Source organism: Callithrix jacchus, chromosome 8 (assembly GCF_049354715.1).
Source record: "Callithrix jacchus isolate 240 chromosome 8, calJac240_pri, whole genome shotgun sequence".
NCBI classification, from domain to species: domain Eukaryota; kingdom Metazoa; phylum Chordata; class Mammalia; order Primates; family Cebidae; genus Callithrix; species Callithrix jacchus.
In genome coordinates, this window is record NC_133509.1 from 3,587,778 (window position 1) to 3,610,165 (window position 22,388).

The 22,388-nt window shown below is 46.5% G+C and overlaps 1 protein-coding gene across 3 annotated transcripts in view; it reads left to right on the forward strand.

Annotated features, from left to right (window-relative positions):
• The window catches only part of MYZAP (myocardial zonula adherens protein), a 98,444-nt gene that overhangs the window by 24,101 nt on the left and 51,955 nt on the right, over window positions 1–22,388 (forward strand). For all 3 annotated transcript variants that reach the window (XM_035258695.3, XM_035258696.3, XM_054239315.2), the window contains 6 exons: window positions 4,634–4,789; window positions 8,293–8,385; window positions 12,033–12,146; window positions 16,325–16,477; window positions 19,381–19,506; window positions 20,534–20,662. In XM_035258695.3, the coding sequence (XP_035114586.2) occupies window positions 4,634–4,789; window positions 8,293–8,385; window positions 12,033–12,146; window positions 16,325–16,477; window positions 19,381–19,506; window positions 20,534–20,662 (771 nt within the window). The remainder of the gene's footprint in view (window positions 1–4,633; window positions 4,790–8,292; window positions 8,386–12,032; window positions 12,147–16,324; window positions 16,478–19,380; window positions 19,507–20,533; window positions 20,663–22,388) is intronic.

The following is a 22,388-nucleotide window of genomic DNA, read 5'->3' on the forward strand; positions in this document are numbered from 1 at the left end:
GCAGGTGTGGGGTTGGGGATGGGCCGGCGAAGTGCAAAGAGCCCCACATCCTGGGCCTGCCTCTTCCAAATGGCTCTGGGACCTGAGGGCAGGCCCTTGGCTTCCCTACAGCTGGAGACCCAGGGATGCCACATGGAGATGTGCGTTCCACTTCCTCTCCTGACTGTAGCCTTGTAGTTAAGGAAGGAGCTCCAGTTTGGAAAGACGTGAGCAGGTACTTGCAGGCTGTCGCCGTGGCAGAAGAGAAGTCATACTATTTACGCGGTAGGTCATGTTGACGATTAGAGAAAATACTATATATCACATAATAAAACCACCCGACACCAAATCTCTTCCCCTCGTCTTGCTTCATTAACTTTCTTCTTCACTTTCTTTGTCAGGGCCCAGCAGCTCCTTGGCTGGCTCAGGAGTCCTCTCCCCTGCAGTGGCTGGTGCTGATGGCCCTGCTCCTAGAGTCTGGGGTTGTGCCCCTCCCAGGGGCCTTTGATTTAGACCTTGACATTTACACAAGTGATCAGTTCAAAAATGATACTTTTCCCTTTTTGCCAAAAAATTTCAAAGTCTACAAAAGAACATACAGGAAAAAGTGAAATCTCATTCTCCTGAGGAAACTGGCATTAGAGATCTGGATTCCATCTTCCTAGATGTTTTCCACAGACAAACGCACAGTCTCAAAACAAAAAGTGAACATGTGAGATTTATGGTTATTCCCTTAGTGTATCAGTTTTCGTGTGTAGAGCTCTGAGACCCAGGCCTCTCAGCCATAGACCTCATTCTTCCTGGCATTGCTTGTTTTCCTCGCTCCACGGCAGCCCCATCTCCCTGCCTGGGCCGGGGACAGGATCCCTTGTGTCCGGCCACCTGAGCTTTCCTGCAGGGTCCACCTCTGAAAGGCTTGGCTTGCAGAGAAGCGATTCCCCGGAGCCTTATGTTGATGTGGCTTGTTTTTCAGGAACTGGGTGGAGTCGGTGACTGAAAGATCTTGCATTTGTTTCCTGGTATGTGGGGAGTTTCATCGGAGCTTTTCCTCTTCCTGGTTACATGTCCAGTAAACCGGGGATAACTTCATGCCCGTTCATGACTCTGCCGCGAACCATTTGACTGCTCAGTTGACCAAACTTAAGCACAAATTTCAAGGTGGCATCAGTGCCTTTGGGCCTGGCTGTAAGGGACTCAGGGGAAGCGTTTGCTAGAAGCAAGTACAAACAATGACAGCCGCTTGCATCCCTTATCTTCCCTAGCCTGTGAGGAAGGGTGAAAAGCAATGGATGTTGTGTTTTCTTACTTTTTAAAAAGCTTACATTGAAACAAAGCAAAAGAAAATAAAAACCAAGCAATACAGAAAGGTATAAAGGAAAAAGCAAAAGTCATACTGATCTCTAGCGCCCCTACCCCGCCCATGGTTCCCCTCTTAGTAACCTGTAAGATTAATCATCATGTAGCTTTCTAGATGTTTCTTTGATTTTGCAAACTTTGAATGGGATCATAAGGTACTTACTGCCACAATGAACGATTTTCAAATGCAAATTAAAGTTTTATGTGTTAAAAAATCCTTTGTGGGCTGGGCACTGTGGCTCACTCCTATAATCCCAGCACTTTGGAAGGCCAAGGCGGGCGAATCACCTAAGGTCAGGAATTCAAGACCAGCCTGACCAACATGGTGAAACCCTGTCTCTACCAGAAATTTAAAAAATTAGCTAGGCATGGTGGCTGGTGTCTGTAATCTCAGCTACTTGGGAGGCTGAGGCAGGAGAATCACTTGATCCTGGGAGGCGGAGGTTGCACTGATCCGAGATGGTGCCACTGCACTCCTGTCTGGGTGACGAGAGCAACATTCTATCTAAAAAAAAAAAATATATATATATATATGTGTGTGTGTGTGTGTGTGTGTGTGTGTTTATATATATATAATATGTTGGGCCGGCGTATATCACAAGCATGGCATGTACATATAATATATTGGGCCGGCGTATATCACAAGCATGGCATGTACATATAATATATTGGGCCGGCGTATATCACAAGCATGGCATGTACATATAATATGTTGGGCCGGCGTATATCACAAGCATGGCATGTGTATATAATATATTGGGCCGGCGTATATCACAAGCATGGCATGTGTATATAATATATTGGGCGGGCGTATATCACAAGCATGGCATGTATATATAATATGTTGGGCTGGCGTATATCACAAGCATGGCATGTATATATAATATATTGGGCTGGCGTATATCACAAGCATGGCATGTGTATATAATATATTGGGCGGGCATATATCACAAGCATGGCATGTATATATAATATATTGGGCGGGCGTATATCACAAGCATGGCATGTATATATAATATATTGGGCTGGCGTATATCACAAGCATGGCATGTATATATAATATATTGGGCGGGCGTATATCACAAGCATGGCATGTATATATATAATATATTGGGCTGGCGTATATTACAAGCATGGCATGTGTATGTAATGTATTGGGCCGGCGTATATCACAAGCATGGCATGTATATATATAATATATTGGGCTGGCGTATATTACAAGCATGGCATGTGTATGTAATGTATTGGGCGGGCGTATATCACAAGCATGGCATGTATATATATAATATATTGGGCTGGCGTATATTACAAGCATGGCATGTGTATGTAATGTATTGGGCTGGCGTATATCACAAGCATGGCATGTGTATGTAATGTATTGGGCCGGCGTATATCACAAGCATGGCATGTGTATATAATGTATTGGGCCGGCGTATATCACAAGCATGGCATGTATATATAATATATTGGGCTGGCATATATCACAAGCATGGCATGTATATATATAATATATTGGGCTGGCATATATTACAAGCATGGCATGGTGGTTCATACTTGTAATCCCAGCACTTTGGGAGGCTAAGGCAGGCAGATCCCTTGAGGTCAGGAATTCAAGACTAACCTGGCCAAGATGGTGAAACCTCATCTTTACTGAAAATACAAAAGTTAGTTGTGTGTGGTGGGAGACACTTGCAATTCCAGTCACTTGGAAGACTGAGGCAGGAGAATCACTTGAACCCGGGAGGTAGAGTTGCAACGAGCCAATGTCCAGTACACTCCACTGCACTCCAGCCTGGATGACAGAGTAAGACTGTCTCAAAAAAAATTTGCGTGTGTGTGTGTGTGTGTGTGTGTGTGTGTGTGACAATACATCCAAGGCAGTTGAAAAATTAGCAGGAGAGCAGAGTTACCCTTTATAGAATTTGGGTTTCTGTGTCTTGAGATTGTCGAGGTACCAGGGTCAGCCCCATGGAAAATTGGGAGGCGGTCAGTTTGAAGTCTTAGTCCTTGATCTTGGCTCTTTTTTTGCTTCTGTCCCTTCCATGTTGTGGAGGCCCCTACTCTGTCCGCCTGCCTCTAAACAGAACCTGCAATATGGGGAGGGGCTTAATGAAAGACAGAATCACAGAGCCAGGCTGGATGTAGACCTGTGTCCATAAAAAAGTTGTCTAACCTCTCTGAACTTCAGTTTTCTCAGCTTTGAAGTGGAGAGGACAGAAAGGACAATTGCTATGTCACAGAGCGGTTGTAGCTTAGGTGCTTAACAAATCGTCATTTCCCCCTTGTCCGCTTGCTAAGCCTTCATTCTATAAAAGTGTGGTAAGACATGCTGCTCTTTCTCAAGGGGATTTGCATTTCAACAATGACCAAAGCTTTAACTGAAGGGATTAAGAACCAGCCGGGCCTGGCCGGGCGCGGTGGCTCACGCCTGTAATCCCAGCACTTTGGGAGGCTGAGTCCGCTGGATCATGAGGTCAAGAGATTGAGACCATCCTGGTCAACATGGTGAAACCCCATCTCTACTAAAAATACAAAAAAATTAGCTGGGCACGGTGGCGCGTGCCTGTAATCCCAGCTACTCGGGAGGCTGAGGCAGGAGAATTGCCTGAACCCAGGAGGCTGAGGTTGCGGTGAGCCGAGATCGCGCCATTGCACTCCAGCCCGGGTAACAAGAGTGAAACTCTGTATCAAAAAAAAAAAGAAAAAAAAAAGAACCAGTGAACAGGACAGGGAGCATCCTTTTGGGCCTGGCTTTTCAGAAATATTTTATGAATGGTCACAACAGGTTATATACTAACACAACCCCCTTCTCTCGGAACTCGGCCCCAGGACTAGCCCTACTCTCAGAGGACAGCTTAGCTGCCGGATGACCACCAATCTCAACCTCGTGCTTTTTAGGCCAAATATGTAGTGATGAGGTTGAAGTCATGCGGAGAAGCTGGAATGAGGGGAAAGACGGCATTACTACGACCTGAAGCTTCAAAAGCTTGCTCTTGTTACCAGGAACAAAACGAGTCCGTCTGGTGTCTTCGTGGGAATTATTGCTAGGGCAGTAGACAGGTCCTTACAGACATTAGCAAAAGGCGCTCTTTGTCCAGGGTAAATGCAGCGCAAGCCTATATCAAATGCAACTTGGTGAACAGAGTCCGGGTGGGGTTTCTGCTCCCTCCATCTTCACAGCCAGGCAACAAATGCTGGGCACAACTTGCACGGTCAGACACATGGGCCCGTTATTACAGCTGTTCCCATGAGGACTGAAGAGTCGTTATTCTTTTTCTCTTTTCCTGCCTTCCTGTAGCATCTTGACCTGAGCAATGGAGAACCTACCAGGAAGCTGCCTCGGGGCGTTGTTTACGGCGTGGTGCGAAGATCAGATCCAAATCAGCAGAAGGAAATGGTGGTGTACGGCTGGTCCACCAGTCAGCTGAAAGAGGAGATGAACTACATCAAAGATGTGAGCCGTTTGAGAGTTTTTGCCCCTCCTCTGTATTCTTTTTGTAGCATGTAGGAGGGTAGAGTTGGAAGCATTGAAGTGAACGTATTAAGGCATTTTGAAAGAATTCTTATTTTTTTTTTTGAGATGGAGTTTCGCTCTTGTTACCCAGGCTGGAGTGCAATGGCGCGATCTCGGCTCACCACAACCTCCGCCTCCTGGGTTCAGGCAATTCTCCTGCCTCAGCCTCCCAAGTAGCTGGGATTACAGGCACACGCCACCGTGCCCAGCTAATTTTTGTATTTTTAGTAGAGATGGGGTTTCACCACGTTGACCGGGATGGTCTCGATCTCTTGACCTCATGATCCACCCGCCTCAGCCTCCCAAAGTGCTGGGATTACAGGCGTGAGCCACCGTGCCCGGCCGAAAGAATTCTTAGTGTTGTTATCACTTTGACTGGAAGTGTTTCTGTGTATCTTCACGGTAATGTTGAAGTCCAGAGGTGAATCTGTAAGGAAGGAGGTGTTGAACTTCTGCTGGGTGGATGTTACTAGGTAAGTATATTCGGGAGAGCAGATGGCTGCTTCTTTCCAGGTAGGATTTGGAGGCTCTTGTGTGGTCTTTATTACACTTACTAGTCCCAAATCCATCGCTGGCAAGGGATAGGAAGACTGTGGCTGGTTCAGGTCAATCAGTTGGGTTGAAACAGATGCCAGGAAGTCAGCCACAATAGACATTGTCCAACCGAGCCAATCAGTGCCAGTTCCTTGCATTTAATCGTTTATTTCCTATCTTTTAAATTGCATGTTCTTTTGAGAAAATTTGGGGAATACAAAAATACATGAAGAAGAATATAAAACCACTCATAATCTCGCCATTCAACCAGAGCGACTGTTAACGTTTTGGAGTATTTTCTACTCCGTCGGTCTCTCTTTTTCTCTCCGTTTCTTTTTGTTCCATCCTGCGTTTCCCTAGATTAACTGATTCCACTGTTGCCCAAAGCACCCGGATTATATGGAAGAGGAAATGGGCTGCTCTGACATTGATGGGCTCACAATACAGACCAGTGGCTTCCACAATGCTTGTTGAAAAAACACAAGAAACTTAGAATGTCTGAGCTATTCTGAACAGGAAATTCAGGAACTGAATATTCTGAATGGTTAAAAAATATGTTTGTGTTGAAAAAAACACAAGAAACTTAGAATGTCTGAGCTATTCTGAACTAAGGCAGCGTGGGGCCAGGGAGTCACCCAGGCCTGTGAGCTCGCAGATGGCGCTTCAGGCTCCAGCTCTGTCTCTGACCCAGCAAGTCACTTTTGTCCTGTGCTGGCTTCAGTTCTCATGTTGAGATTATGGGGGGCTGGGCTTTGATACATAAGGTTAAAATCACAGCTCTGTGACCCCCATTTTCTTTTGTGAGTTTCCAGATAAGATGCAAACTCATGATGTCTTAGCTTTGGTGTGAGTTTTTAAAAGGAACATTTCTTGTTGAATTTAAAAAATAATAAATGCTTAGCAGAAAATATAAGGAAAAGCCAGAAAAACGAACTCGCATACACATAACGTATATGACAGCCACCAACTTCAAACCCCCGATTATCTCACCTTTCAAACATGATTGTTAAAATTTATTTTATTACTTAATTTTGAGACGGGGTCTCACTCTGTCATCCTGGCTGGAGCACAGTGGCCCAATCACAGCTCACTGCAGCCTCTACCTCCCCAGCCTCATGTGATCCTCCTGCCTCAGCCTCCCAAGTAGCTGGGACTACAGGTGTGTGCCAGTACCCCTAGATAGTTTTTTGTAGAGATGGGGCTTTGCCATGATGCCCAGGCTGGTCTCAAACTCCTGGACTCAAGTGAACCTCCCACCTCAGCTTCCCAAAGTGCTGGGATTACAGGTATGAGGCACCATGCCCGGCCTTCAAACATATTTTTTAACCCTTCAGAATATTCAGTTCCTGAATTTCCTGTTCGGAATAGCTCAGACATTCTAAGTTTCTTGTGTTTTTTTCTCAAGGAAATACATAGACCTTCCTCATTCAAATACTCCAGAGGTATGGCTCATCCCTTAGTAACCTAAACAGAGTCCAGAGTCCCATATTGCCCAACACAAGGACAGGAGGAGATGTTGGCTAATCCTGAGCCATGGATGAGATGTGGCAGTCACATGACTTGGAGTTACCACCCTTCGCTGTGATCGACAACTGCAGGAGGGACCTGAAAGTTAGTTTCCCTCCCTGCTGTAGTGGCTTCAGTTCCATCCCTGGCCTGGTCATTGCAGTGTTTGCCATTGGGAGGGACATGAAGTCCTAGATTCCACCCACTCACCACTGGGAGCAGCACAAGAGCCAGCTCAGGGCCGCACCTGAAAGCCATTCTGCCTGCCTAGAATGAAAAGTTGTACTTTTAACCTCATTTTCCCCAAATGTTTGTAGTTAATGGCAAGAAAGTAGACTCTCTTTTTAGAATTCATATGGGGAAGTCTTGGGGTCTTGACTCTCCCTTCCCCCAAAGCTCCACCAGTATCCAGTAACCCCTAATAAACATGCTATCTAATTTAAAACAATGTACTTCAAAATTAAGGCTTCCAATACTGTCCTAAACTCGTAAATTCTAACAAACTGCTGCCTTTAGGCCCTTCGTAAAGTTGAAATTCTGGAGTGTGCTAGAGAAAACTCCCTTGAGACTTCCTGTCCTGTTTGAGGGTTCCTGAGGACTTGCCCATCCTAGGGACACAGAAGAAGGGAGGAGACCGGGACTGTTTGTTAGGTTTCTGTTGCGTGTTTTTAGAGTTTTTAAGGTCCTGTTATTCCTCTGAAGGTAGCACTACAGAGAAATTGTAACAGCATTTGTGCAAGCAAGCGTTTTGGGGAGTCACTTGAACCTTTGTTACATTTACTGCCTTGGGAACTGACTTTGGAACGTGTGGGCTCTCCAGGGTTCAGATGTTACCTCCTTCCATTCTGGGTCTGTAACTGCCCTTTGGCAGTCAGAGCAGATAGAGGGAGAAGCACAGGGTGCGTTTTGTGTTTTTGGTCCTCTTAGCCATGAGTCTGTTAAAACACATCGTACTTGCTAAAATATGTGATGGGAAAAGGGCAAAACGTTGCTCAAATGTAATTTGAGGATTTCAGCACCATTTTCTCTTCACAGTTTATTTGGCTAGTTAATATTTATTATTGTAGTTATGTGTAATTGTTATATATATAATTATATGTAATTAATATATATTAACCTATTATTATATTTCTATATTAATATATGTCTATGTATTTTACTATATATAAAATATATACATGATAAAATTATATACATATATAAGTATATGTATAAATTATTTGGATAATTCCTAACTAGTGTTTAACTAGTCGTTGGGGTGACTTTCTCCCTTTTTTCCTGTCTTGTTCTTAAGATTATTTTTACGTAGGGTCCTTCTTTCTTTAGAATTTCTTAAAAGTTTTGGAAATCTTGTATGAAAATGTTATAGCTTGATCTCTAACTAGAATATTTGTGGGCTACAGGTAAGAGCCACTTTGGAAAAAGTGAGAAAGCGAATGTATGGAGACTATGACGAGATGAGACAGAAGATCCAGCAGCTCACCCAGGAACTGTCAGTAAGTCATTATCTCAATAAGTCATTATCTCAGTTGCTGGGAGATAGGGAGGCATGGCAGAGCTCAGAGTGGTCTCTCAGTGGCTAGTGGCTGGAGAGACTATATACTGCTCTTTTTTTAATTTATTTTGAGACGGAGTTTCGCTATTGTTACCCAGGCTGGAGTGCAATTCACTGCAACCTCCGCCTCCTGGGTTCAGGCAATTCTCCTGCCTCAGCCTCCCGAGTAGCTGGGACTACAGGCATGCACCACCATGCCCAGCTAATTTTTTGTATTTTTAGTAGAGACGGGGTTTCACCATGTTGACCAGGATGGTCTCGATCTCTTGACCTCGTGATCCACCCGCCTCGGCCTCCCAAGGTGCTGGGATTACAGGCGTGAGCCACCACGCCCGGCCGTATATAGTGTTCTTTATGAACAAAATCATATTTAAATAAACTGAGGCAATTTTATTACAGAATGAAATGTATTACCTAAAGGGAAGTTTTTGTGGCACGATAACCTCTTCTTTATATTCAAGGTGTTCTCAGCAAAGTCAGGAACTAAACACGGATGTCGGTGGTCAGCGTTATTATTTAACATTGTTCTTGACATACTAGTGAAACAATAGAAATAAGCATAGCGGTTTAAAAATGGGACGGGTGGATGTAAAACTATCACCGTTTACAAACTATATGATTGTACACCTGGAAAGCTGGAGTGAATGTGAACTCGGAACAAAAAACCACTACGAACAAAGATTCGTTCTTTGTAGGAGGGTATAAGATTATATATACACACACAGGATGTAAAATTAATATATACAAATAACGGCCGGGCGTGGTGGCTCACACCTATAATCCCAGCACTTTGGGAGGCCGAGGCGGGTGGATCCCGAGGCCAAGAGATCGAGACCATCCCGGTCAACAAGGTGAAACCCCGTCTCTACTGAAAATACAAAAATTTGCTGGGCATGGTGGTGTCTGCCTGTAATCCCAGCTACTCGGGAGACTGAGGCAGGATAATTGCTTGAACCCAGGAGGCGGAGGTTGCGGTGAGCCGAGATTGCGCCATTGCACTCCAGCCTGGGTAACAAGAGCGAAACTCTGCCTCGAAAAAAAAAATAAATGTATATATATGTAGATATATCTACGTATACGTATATATACACATATATATATAAACACAAATAGGTTTCAATATACAAAAACCTCTAAAATGTCATCAACTGAAAAATACTAACTACCTGGGAGTCAGCTATAGTAAGTGAAAAGAAATAGCATGTGCCTAGAAAGGAAGATTCAGCGTCGTAAGATCCAAGTTACTGTACCAATTTAATATGGCCCAGTAAAAAAACCAATAGATTTTGTTTTTTATAAGTGGAGTAGGTGATTCTAAGGTTTATACAGAAAATAAATAAAAAGAGTTGGGAAAATAATGGGAAAAAAAGAGCAGTGAGAGGAACTAGCCTTATTACATGTTGAAAGAAAGTGAAAAAGCCTCAGAGATTAACACAGTTCAGTAATGGCACATAAATAGGCAAACATCAATAGAAAACAGTCCCGAAATCTACCCCAGTATATGGCAAATGTAGCATCTCAAATAAAGTACGGAAAATGGACTAGTCAGTATGTGCTATTGGGAAAACTCATGTGCTGTTGGAAATCTTATACCTGGATAAATTCCAAATGGATCAAAGATTTAAATGTGAAAGACAAAACCCAAACGTGCCAGAAGAAAATGTGAGCCGGGCGCGGTGGCTCACGCCTGTAATCCCAGCACTTTGGGAGGCCACGGCGGGTGGATCACGAGGTCAAGAGATCGAGACCATCCTGGTTAACATGGTGAAACCCCGTCTCTACCAAAAATACAAAAAATTAGCTGGGCATGGTGGCGCGTGCCTGTAATCCCAGCTACTCAGGAGGCTGAGGCAGGAGAATTGCCTGAACCCAGGAGGCAGAGGTTGTGGTGAGCCGAGATTGCGCCATTGCACTCCAGCCTGGGTAACAAGAGAGAAACTCTGTCTCAAAAAAAAAAAAAAAAAAGTAACTTTATACTTTCTAAATGTTTGCACCATGTGAGTGAGTGTATCACCTACGGAAAACTTGAAGAAAAATAACCTTCCTCTAGTTTAGTCAAGCTTAAGGCTTGTGGACATTTAAAAAAGATTACTAATAATCCCAGAGATAAAAACCCCTCTCTTTATGACACAGCTTCCGTTAAGAGTTAATATCTGCGGGAAAAAGGGCAGTTCCAACAGGCAAACAGAAGGCGTTGGAGTTCCGTTTATGGCAGAGCTGAGAGATTAACTGCTTAACTAACACCACAGCCTTGATTATAGGAGTGGGGCTATGCCAATGTATCTACCTAGCCCATTCCTCGATCCTAGGGGTAGTGCTGTATAAACATACCTACCCAGCCCATTCCCACCGGCATGTAAATGTGTGAAATTCTCACCTGCTCATGGAAAGTTATTCTGCCACGACTGTCAGACGCTAATGACTGTCGTCGAAGCCAAAGAATTGGATTTGCAATAGATGCATAAACAAGACTCTGCTCCTCGACTTCCATCACCGTCTCCTCCGCACCCTCATTTTCTCATGCTAGGACTGTCCCAGAAACCCTGCCTACAAGTCTCCTCCTTCTCCGAGCCAGCCTACGTACTGCAGCCAGATTAAGATTGCTAAAAATTACTGCTGTTGAGACAGTGCTGAACACAGAGCTGCCACATGCTCCTGGGCCTGGCCTGTGCAATTCGGTGTCCACTCCCCGGAGCGCGCCTCCTGCACTGCGGCTCCCAGAGGCCACTTCTATCTCCAGTCCTACCTGTATCTAGCCTCTTGCCAGTATCTAGGTCAAGACTGGCCTCCGATGATCTTAGACGTGTTAAACACGCACACCCAACAAAGACAGCAGCAAGAACAGCGACAAACTGCTCCTGGGAATCGAGTGAGCCGAAGACCTGTTCTCTGTATGTTGACTGCAAAGAGCAAGGTGGCTGCAGAAGTGATTTCAACTGGGTTCTAGTTCTAGGCATGCCACTTCTGAGCTGTTTGACTGCGAGCAAATTACACAACCTCTCTGATGGTTTCTTCCTTGTAAAGCACAACATTCTGACTCCTGCATGTTTTTGTTGAGAGGACTAAGCTGGGGTCTGAGTAAACCCTACCCAAAGGAAGACAATTCCTGCCTTCTACTCTCTGGGTCACGCATGCATTGACTGTTAAATTAAAGCTTTACGGCTGGGCGTGGTGGCTCAAGCCTGTAATCCCAGCACTTTGGGAGGCCGAGACGGGTGGATCACGAGGTCAAGAGATCGAGACCATCCTGGTCAACATGGTGAAACCCCGTCTCTACTAAAAATACAAAAAATTAGCTGGGCATGGTGGCGCGTGCCTGTAATCCCAGCTACTCAGGAGGCTGAGGCAGGAGAATTGCCTGAACCCAGGAGGCGGAGGTTGCGGTGAGCCGAGATCGCGCCATTGCACTCCAGCCTGGGTAACAAGAGTGAAACTCTTGTCTCAAAAAAAAAAAAAAAAATTAAAGCCTTACTTTAGATATTGTTGACGTAGAAATGGCTTCTAACAAAAGAAAATTCCAGCCTAACTGGAGATTGTCGAGAGCGCGTAGGGATTGATTTTGTGTGTCTGTCTCCTCAATCTGTCCAGGTTTCCCATGCTCAGCAGGAGTATCTGGAGAATCACATCCAAACGCAGTCATCCGCTTTGGATAGTTTCAGTGCCATGAACTCGGCCTTGGCATCGGACTCCATTGGCCTGCAGGTACTCGTCTCTTTACTGGTACGACAGGGCAACCCAGCTTAATCAAGAGTGGGGCCTGTCCCCTTGTAGAAAGCTAAGTCACAGAATGTCCTTGGCCCATCATTCAGGATTCTTTAAGCAGAACCACTGCAAAGACTGCCCAGGAGACGGTGAAGGAATTGAAGGAAGCGTTTCCAAGCTGAGACTCGAAAGCTTCGTTTTTGCTTTCACCGAAAAGGGAATTGAGACCCTGAGTTCAGTGTGAGAGATGTCACTTTCTCCACTAGACACTCGAGTGGTCCTCAGCATCAGTGCCTAACCCCATGCATCAGCCCTCTCCCTCCAGCCCCAGTGCCACGGGAAGTGCCACCTAATCACAGGTTAACACAGACGCCACCAAAGACAACCTGTACTCTTTCATGGCAAGCAATATGAAGAAAGCTTGTCAACAGTTTTTTATACTTGGAAATTATTTTGTATCAGAAAGAATCATGGGGCTGGGTGCAGTGGCCCACGCATATAATCCCAGCGCTTTGGGAGGCTGAGGTGGGTGGATCACGGGGTCAGGAGGTTGAGAATAGCCTGGCTAACATGGTAAAACCTTGTTTCTACTAAAAATACAAAAAATTAGCCTGGTGTGGTGGCACGTACCTGTAGTCCCAGCTATTTGGGGGGCTGAGGCAGGAGAATCGTTTGAATCCGAGAGGCAGAGGTTGCGGTGAGCCAAGACCGTGCCACTGCACTCTGGCCTGGGTGACAGAGTGAGACTATCTAAAATAGAAAAAATGTGTATTCCATGTCTTGTATTAGCAGACAAGGAAGCAGAAAGCCCCCGGATCTTATATTTGTGAAAATGCACGTTGTTAACTCACTTCGAGGGACTATTTTCTTGGTTGAGCTGCTTTACTAGGAACTAACCATTCAAGTGCTTCCCATTCTTATCTGCCAAGTCCCTCAACATGCAAATTAACCTGAAAACGTTCCAAGCAAATCATTATATGTATTGGAAATAGGTTCCCCTGGTCTTCATTTCCAACATATGAACAATGGCTCTTACTTCTCCTCCAACTTGATTTGGTTCTTCTCTTTTTACCCTCTTCTCAAAAGTTCCCGAAGGGATTTCAAATCCTTTCTAGTCCTATATAAGCAATTAATTAGATAAACAATCGAATGTTCACGCTGGGATTCTCCACTTCCCCTAATTCTCTGAGCAGCTGGCATGTCAGCAGCGACAGCAGCACAGCTCAGCCACTGTCCTGGAGTGGGTCCAGGCGGCCTGAGTTTGGGTTCGTCCGGGATGCCCATTTCTGGTGGGGCCTCTGAGTCCCACCCTTCTCCTGGCTCCCTTGAGTGTATGCCGGCTTTCCCCTGGCCTTAGGCCAAGCCCCATTCTGGGTCTGGTTAGCTCTGTGGCCTTTGCTTTCCCTTCCTCCTGTGGTCAGAGGGGCTTGCCAAGGCTCCTTGTCCTCCCTTTTCCAACGCCGTCTCATTCCCAGCCCACCAGGAAGGGCTCGGTCTCACCTGAATTCAGACCTATTAGTATTTGTCCTACATCTCTGGTTTTTGTTCCCAGAAAAAAAAAAATACATTTGCAAGTATTTTCTGGCAACTTCTGCTTTGCCATCTAGCCAACACTCCGGCATTTACAGGCCAGCCCTAACCCAGGCACCTTGACTGATTCCTAGTTATCATGTAGGCTATGAGTCCTGGACAGCCAGAGGAGCCTTATAGCTAAAACATTAAACAGCTGAGAGAGAGAGAGAGAGAGAGAGGAAGACGGAGGAGGAGGAGGAGGAGGAGGAGAAAGGGAGGCGGGGAGGGGGAGAAGGTGCCATCTCACAGCAGGAAACTCAGCCTGTTAGAGGAAGAGGACTGACTTACGGTGTTAGACACTGATGTTGGGGGCCACCTGGGTACCTGGTGGACCGAATCTCAAGGTAGCTGGCTTCTTCCTTATGCAGAATCCCAGCCTCTTCCACTGGCCCACTCTACCCAATTTCATTATTACTGACAGGGAGACCAGACCCTTGGTTTGATTCCATAGAATATCAGAGCTAGAAAGAACTGAGAGGATCTCTAATCTCTTTGTTTTATGGATAAACAAACTGAGGCCAACAGAGAGAAATGACATGAGCAAGATGCCTAGTGGCAGAGCCAGGATGAGAAGAATCCTAGTCTCTTGGGCCAGAGTGTAGGTTTTTGTATAGATATAGGAGTAGAAACTGTGAAGTCAGTGGGGCTGGGGGAGTGGGTAGTTGGCCTGGGTAGTTTCTAAAGCCCCTTGAGACTCCTGTTCTGTGACCCCATCTTCCAGAGGGCTTCAGTATTTTCTTTAATAGCGAACGACCTCCTTCCAAAATTCCTTTTCTTGATTCAAGTAGGCTTAGGAGTGAGAAGCTTATTATTGTCCAAAGTAGAGGCTGAGGACTTGAAGAAGCTTCAGAGATGGATCATCTGTTCCTAACAGAGGTGTTAGAAACGGTACCCAACACCAGGTGTCCACATCGTCTAATGTGAAGCTGTAGATGATTGATTGGGGCCATAACAGAAGGTGCCTCTCCAGCGCCAGGGATTCTGTGGAGGCCATTTATCTTTAAGGAGAATTAACCAAGTAGAAACCAAATCCGCACATAGCGAAACCATTTTTTTTCTTCTTTTTTTTTTTTTTTTTTTTTGAGTCAGAGTCTCACCCTGTCACCCAGGCTGGAGTATGCAGTGGCGTGATCTCGGGTCACTCCAGCCTCTATCTCCCGGGTTCAAGCAATTCTCTGCTTCAGCCTCCCGAATAGTTGAAATTACAGGCACCTGCCACCATGCCTAGCTAATTTTTTTGTATTTTTAGTAGAGATGGGGTTTCACCATGTTGGCCAGGCTGGTCTTGAACTCCTGAGGTTGTGATCCGGCCACCTTGGCCTTCCAAAGTGCTGGGATTACAGGCAGGCACCACTGTGCTGGGCCTTTTTCTTCTTTTTAATTGTTTTTTTAGAGATGGGGTCTTGCTCTGTTGCCCCGGCTAGGGTGCAGTGGTGTGATCAGAGTTCACTGCATCCTCAGCCTCCTGAGTAACTGGGACTACAGGTACACACACCACCATGTCTAGTTTTTTTTTTTTTTTTAGAGATGGAGTTTCGCTCTTGTTCCCCAGGCTGGAGTGCAATGGCGCCATCTCGGCTCACCGCAACCTCCGCCTCCTGGGTTCAGGCAATTCTCCTGCCTCAGCCTCCTGAGTAGCTGGGATTACAGGCACACGCCACCATGACCAGCTAATTTTTTTGTATTTCTGGTAGAGACGGGGTTTCACCATGTTGACCGAGATGGTCTCGATCTCTTGACCTCGCGATCCACCCACCTCAGCCTCCCAAAGTGCTGGGATTACAGCCATGAGCCACCATGGCTGGCCAGCACTATTGATTTAAACATCCTTGCCTCAGTGTGGCCTGGTGCAAAAATCAGTAGGCTTTTGACATTTCTCTACATTACCAAATTTTGTTCCTTAGTATTTCTTTATTACTGCCCTTCTCTGCCTAAGGGAGGAAGGTGAAGCGTTTGCAGGCATGGGAGTATTCTCAGTCATGTTGTCTCTGTTATCTTGGTGGGCAATCTAGAAACACAGAAGGGACAGCTCTTTAAGAAAAAGAGGAATGTCTCTATTCTAGAAAGCTAGTGTTTTGTTTTCTGATTTCACTGTGGGAATTTGGAAAATATAGAAAAAACAAAGAATAGAATAGACATCCATAGCCCTGCCACACAGTGAAAACTCGATCTGGATTTCCTCCTAGTCTTTTTTCTCCCTGTGCATAAACATATATTTGAACCAATGCTTACACATATTTTTCAAAATGGGATTGTACTATACTTACTGTCTTCAAAAGCTGTTTCTTTTTCCATGTGAAATGATGTGTTATGAACACATTAGCTTGGAAGGACTCCATTTTAATCCATTTCCATCCATCATAAGCAGTGGCAAGTGGTGTTGGCCGCCGCTATGGGATGGTATGGGAGAGGCTTTCGGTCCCACCAAGCTACAGGGCAGACCTCTCGGCCACCGGGGGGACCTACAGTCCCTCACAGCACAGGGTCCCAGACTGGTAGCTGCTGTGACCTGACACCCACCTCAGTGGTTGATGATAAGGGGATGTCCCAGGGCTTGTGTTTTCATGCCCCCGGATCTGGTTTTGTTTTTATTTTCATCCTAACAGAAAACCCTTGTGGATGTGACTTTGGAAAACAGCAACATTAAGGATCAGATCAGAAATCTGCAGCAGACGTACGAAGCATCCATGGACAAGCTGAGAGAGCAGCAGAGGCAGCTGGAGGTAGCACAAGTTGAAAACCAGCTGCTGAAGATGAAGGTGGAGTATATGAGCCGAGGCTTATTTTCCACGGACCTTTCTCCTCTCTTCTTCTCGCCTTTGTTGTCCCGTCTTCAACTTTAACGTTTCCTTTTCTCCATTCTCTTCTTCATTGGATATATATATATATATATTTTGAGACAGAGTCTTGCTCTGTCACCCAAGCTAGAGTGCAGTGGCGTGATCATGGCTCACTGCAACCTCCGCCTCCCAGGTTCAAGCAGTTCTCCTGCCTCAGCCTCCTCCCTCAGTAGCTGGAATTACAGGCACGCGCCACCACGCCCAGCTAATTTTTGTATTTTTAGTAGAGAAGGGGTTTCACCATGATGGCCAGGCTGGTCTTGACCTCCTGACCTCAGATGATCTGCCTGCCTTGGCCTCCCAAAGTGCTGGGATTACAGGCATGAGCCGTAGTGCTCAGCCCAGACTGAGGGTGCTCCATAGACGCCCCTATTGGGCATGCCTTTCGTGGCCCCCAGTAGCCTCAAGGGCTTTGTAGACACCATGGTGCTGCTGTAGAGGTACTGAGGAGACACCTGGGATGCCCACAGATCTGGGACTTTGGAGGCCCTGGACGTCTCTCCCTTCACTGTTTACATTTTCTTTGAGGTCCCAAGGCCTTTCTGTTTGGCTTGACAATAAAGAGCTGAGGGGCACACAGTTAGCTGGTACTTGGGCTGTGACCCCTTCTCAAGAAGAAAATTGGTCGGTGACTAAATTGGGAATGTCCCATTTGGCCCCTAGGGTGGGCGCATTCCTTAGCTGGACTTCTAGACTTCCAATGCCCTAGAGACCTCAGTGTCCCTCCCAGATTAAATCGTGGGTGGACTTCCCACCCAGTGATAGAAGTTCCATGCATGGCTCCACTTAATAAATTATATCCTGCATGAATTCCTTTTTATGTAAGTCTGTGGTTTTAAAATTTTGCTCAGCACAGACTTAGGCAGCCTTCTGTCCGCCCTCCCCTCCCCTCCCCTCCCCCTCCCCCCTCTCTCTTTCTTTCTTTTCTTTCTCTCTCTCTTTCTGTCTTTTCTTTTCTTTCCAATGGAGTTTTGCTCTTGTTGCCCAGGCTGGAGTGCAGTGGCGCAATCTCGGCTCACCTGAACCTCCACCTCCTGGGTTCAGGCGATTCTCCTGCCTCGGCCTCCCTAGTAGCTGGGATTACAGGCACGCACCACCACGCCTGGATAATTTTATGTTTTTAGTAGAGATGGGGTTTCTCCAGCTTGGTCAGACTGGTCTCAAACTCCCAACCTCAGGTGATCCATCTGCCTCAGCCTTGCAAAGAGCTGGGATTACAGGTGTGAGCCACTGCACCTGGCTGACGTAGGCTTTCTTACGGGGAGTGTTTTCACATAGTTTATTGCTCGACCAGAATATGTGGGGGAGTGAAAGGTGGTACTATTGGTAATTAAGTTGGGGAGACAAACGGGGAAGGGTGGGCACCTCCATGAAGGCTGCCACAGGTGTGGGCTGGGTGGGGAGGAGGGGTTGCCAGTGCACTGCCCGGGTCTCTGTATTGCTGCCCTGGGACTCTGCTGCCAGTCCGCCTGGCCTGCCACAGCCGTGGAACAGATCTCCTCTCTACGTTCACTTCTAATAGGCAGCTCTTCTTTTCCATATACTGTCTTTCTGAGTAAGTGCTACTTTGAGGGGGAAAAGGTTTGTATTGCCAAAAATGCCTGGAATTACTGATTTAGGTCTTTTTTTTTCAGCTTAGAGGCTTTATTCTATCATTCATTCCACAAATACTCACTGAGTGTCTACTCTGTGTGTGTGTCCTGTTCAGTCCTGCTGCTTCTAGAGGTGGCCTGTCACCAGGCATCTGGGGACATCATGAGGCTGCTTCCCTGGAGTCCAGGCCTGTGGTAGAGCCTGGTGCTGGTTTTCATCCTGACAGTGGAGTTCACAAGGTTTTTCCTACCCCTCCTCTTATTTTACTCCCCAAATAGAAAAAAAAAATAGCTTCAGGAACTCAGGGTATGTTACATGAACTGGATGCAGAGTGCATGGGCCTCCAGGGACAGACCCTTGCAGCCAGCTGTGCATGAACTGCAGATGGAGCATGTGGCACAGAGGGTCTCTGTCAGCCGGTGATAAGCTCTGCTCAGGATTTCCCACTTTGGGACTTCTTGGTACCAACACTTGCCCGATGGTGAGAAGGGGGAAGTCAAGGGCATCAGGAGAGACTTGTCACGTCTTGGAAATAAACATGTAACCGGCTGAGGTTGAAGAATGCCTCCCTTTTTCAGAGTTTAGGTTCCGGAACAGGCAGTGACCTGGAAGCAGGGGAGGAGAGCACACCTTCTGCAGTGTAAAATCAACGGCAGGAAGTCTGCGTGTGGCAAACAGGAGGCCCCAGCTGCCCCCAACCTAAGCCCTGCCCACCCACAACTCCACTGACTTTTCCTCACCTCCTAAGCCAGGCCTGCTTCAGCACTGGGGGTGCCAGCTTAGTGTTCCCCACGCTAGGTTGGAATGTTTCCAAAAGCAGCATTTAGGAAAGGACAAAGGTGTGGAAAGGGTGAGATTTCTTGTTGGAGCTTGGCTGGTTTGACCTAAAAGCTGGCTTGGCCAATGCACCTAATGAGATTGCTTAGAGAAATAAGTTTCTACCTTTTGAAGAAGAAGTCACTCATGTGAATCATAACTTTGTCCTGATAATGCCCCCAAATCTGTGTGAAATGCCCCCCAAATCCGTGTGAAATGCACTTTTAATTTTTCTGGCTCTGCTCACCCCTCTTCCTCCCTTGCCCTGTAAGTTCCTGCTGCTTCTCTCTGCCACAGGACCTGGTGGATGGGCTCACTGTCTCTGCGAGTCCCCACACGAGATGCATGGAGCGGAAGCTGCCAGTTCCCCTGGGCCCTGCAAAAGCTTCATTCTGAAATGAGTCTCTCTGTAGGTGGAATCGTCCCAGGAAGCCAATGCCGAGGTGATGCGGGAGATGACCAAGAAGCTGTACAGCCAGTACCAGGAGAAGCTGCAGGAAGAGCAGAGGAGGCACAATGCTGAGAAGGAGGCACTCCTGGTGCGTACGCTGCAGCAGCTGCTAACTAACCAGGGATTGTTGGTTCATTATTTTTGGTGATGCTTACGTGGTAGTTTCTTCTTAGAGGTGGCTTAGCGGGCTCGGCCATAGGTAGAGAATCATGGAATTATTCATCTGCTCATCCACTTCCCTCTTCTCTTCGCCTCTACTTTTATTCATCCCCGTCCCTGCTCAGAATAGCCCCTGGTTCCTGTCTGTCAATACACACCTTTTTCTAGCTCCTCTGACAGTTTTCCGGCATCTAAGCAGATCCTGGGCTTGCCTGCAGCTGTGCCCTCCCTTCCTCCATCTGCTTCTCTCTACCTGAAATTTCCCCCTTTCCTGTCCTTGATCCTGCCTAAGCTCTGCAAAAGCCTTAAATGCCACCCTCTCCATGCATGAACTCTCCCAGTCATGGAGCCAGAGTACTATGTGTCCTTAGGAAACTCACTCTCTACCTCTGCTTTTACTGTGGAATTCTTTTAAACCTGCCATTTGACTGGGGCTGTGCTTCTCACATCTTGGCTTTTCCAGGAGATTATAAGTTCCTGAAGGCAGGGACTCCATTTCTGGCTCCTCTGTGTCCTTAGAGGCTTAATACATGTGTTGATGATTGACTGGGTTTCTTCTTAGTAGTGAGCTGATGCATTGCATTATGGGAGAAGAATCTGGGAATTCTGCATTCAATTCCAAATCTGGTCCTAATCGCCTTTACACTTCTGGCAAATACAGTGACATTCTGAGTACCTACTCAATGTTATTAAATGTTTTTACACCTTTTGGACATAAAGACTCAAGGGAAAAAAGAAAACTAGTGAGGTGCATTAACAAGCTACACCGTATATCCTTATTCATAGGTAAGAACCAGAATCATGGGGGTTGAGTTCATGATCTCTGAGACACTTTCAGGTTCCAAGGTCAGGTTTTAAAGAGAAATAATGATACAGCAAGGCCAGAGCTGCTTGGAGGCTGGTGAGTAACGTAGGTACCCTATGGTTGTACTTAGGAGAGTATATTTCTTTTGCAGGAAGAAACCAATAGTTTTCTGAAAGCAATTGAAGAAGCCAATAAAAAGATGCAGGCGGCAGAGATCAGCCTAGAGGAGAAGGACCAGAGGATTGGTGAGCTGGACAGGCTGATTGAGCGTATGGAAAAGGTAGGACATAGTGTCGGGCCTGTTGCCCACTTGCCCAAACTTTTCCCTGCAGGCCCCTCTGAAGATACGAGAATCCCTGAATATGGATCCCTCTCACTTCCCAAATTTGTGATTAAACAAACAAACAAAAAGACAAAGCTATAAAATAAACTATAAGAAAGCTCAACAAAGTTCTAATTTTTCCCACGGTAACTATTTTGATGCTTTAAAAAAATATTACTTGTGAAATTCTGTAGAAAAATTAATATTGTAGTAGCCTTGCTCTGCTGGTGCCCAGGCGTGAACTTAGTTTATCCATTGAATGATCAAGCTCTATCGATACCACAGTCCTGTTGTTTCTGGGGCAGGTGTCTCAAGGGTTGGCTTTTCCTTGACACACCAGGGACTTGGGGGAATGGAGGCCCCATTTCTCTGGGTGTGGTAAACAGGCTGATGAGTGGAATGGAGGGACATGGGGAAGGCAGGATCTCAGCTGGGATAATGAAGCCCGTTTAGAGAAAGGGAAGAGGCCAAGAATTACGTAGGAAATAGAGGAAAAGGAGGAAGTGGTGGGAGAAAGGAAAGAGGAAAGGAGGGAAGAGAAGGAAGAGAAAGGATGGGCGACCTTTAGCAGGTGACGGCTGACTTCTTGGCCAGGGAGTTCAAGGCGAAGGCTGTGACTGGTTTCTGGAAATGGCTCCCGGGCTGCATCTGAGTTTGGAGAGAGTGGTGACGTGCCGAGACTGTAATATTATTAGCACCTTGTGACTCATTCAGGATGCCAAGAATCTCCAATCTGATCATGGAGACAGAGAAGGGACAGGGAGAGCAAGGCCACTGTCAGGCTTCATGTGATTCTGAGAAGAGGTCTCCTAACCCCATGGATTTTGCAGCATAAGCCCCTCTGCTGTCCCCTAACAAGGTGAGGTGTCACCACCATGGGAACCGCATTACGTTCAGTGCTTTGTGTAAGGTTTATTGCCGAGGTAAAATGAGGAAACTGAGGCAAGTATAAGAAAATGAGAAGCTAATTTATTCAGCTCCTGGCCGAGGTTCTGCTATCTAGGAAGGGGCCAAAGAAGTCGTGCCTGGCTGTTTAGGACGTGGGGTTTTATGGGGAGGGAGGGCAATTGATTGGTTATTGGGGGAACAAAGGGAAGACAATTTTATTGGCTGTTGAGAGGCAGGAAGCGTCTGGAGCTAGCTGTCATTGGTAGGTGGGCGGGATCTTGGGTAGGTGGGCCTTGATTGGCTATAGGGGAAACCAAGTGAAGGTGATTTCATTGGCTGTTGAGAGGCAGGAAATGCTTGGAGCTAGCTGTCATTGGTAGGTGGGTGGGACCTTGGGTAAGTGGGCTTTGATTGGTCATGGGGAAACAAGGTGAAGGCAATTTCATTGGCTATTGAGAGGTAGGAAGTGCCTGGAGCTAGTTGTCATTGGTAGGTGGGCGGGACCTTGGGTAAGTGGGCCTTCCGGGGGCGTACGGGGCAGACTGCTACCGGGCAGGGTTTGGTGGGGGCTTCTTTTAAAAAATTCTTTTGTAGGTTTTTGAACAGCGGGCTGGGGTTGGATGCCTAGTTTAGTGCTGAGTGTGGCCTTGGGTATGATATGCAGAGGCGGGTGCGGGGAAGCCATGTGGCGAGGCCGGATAAGGAGCTTGAGTGATGACATAGTTATGAGGCACGGAGAGGGAGGGATGTGTCCGTCTGACTCCGGGCGAGGCAACTGGCCTTACACGTTGGAGCG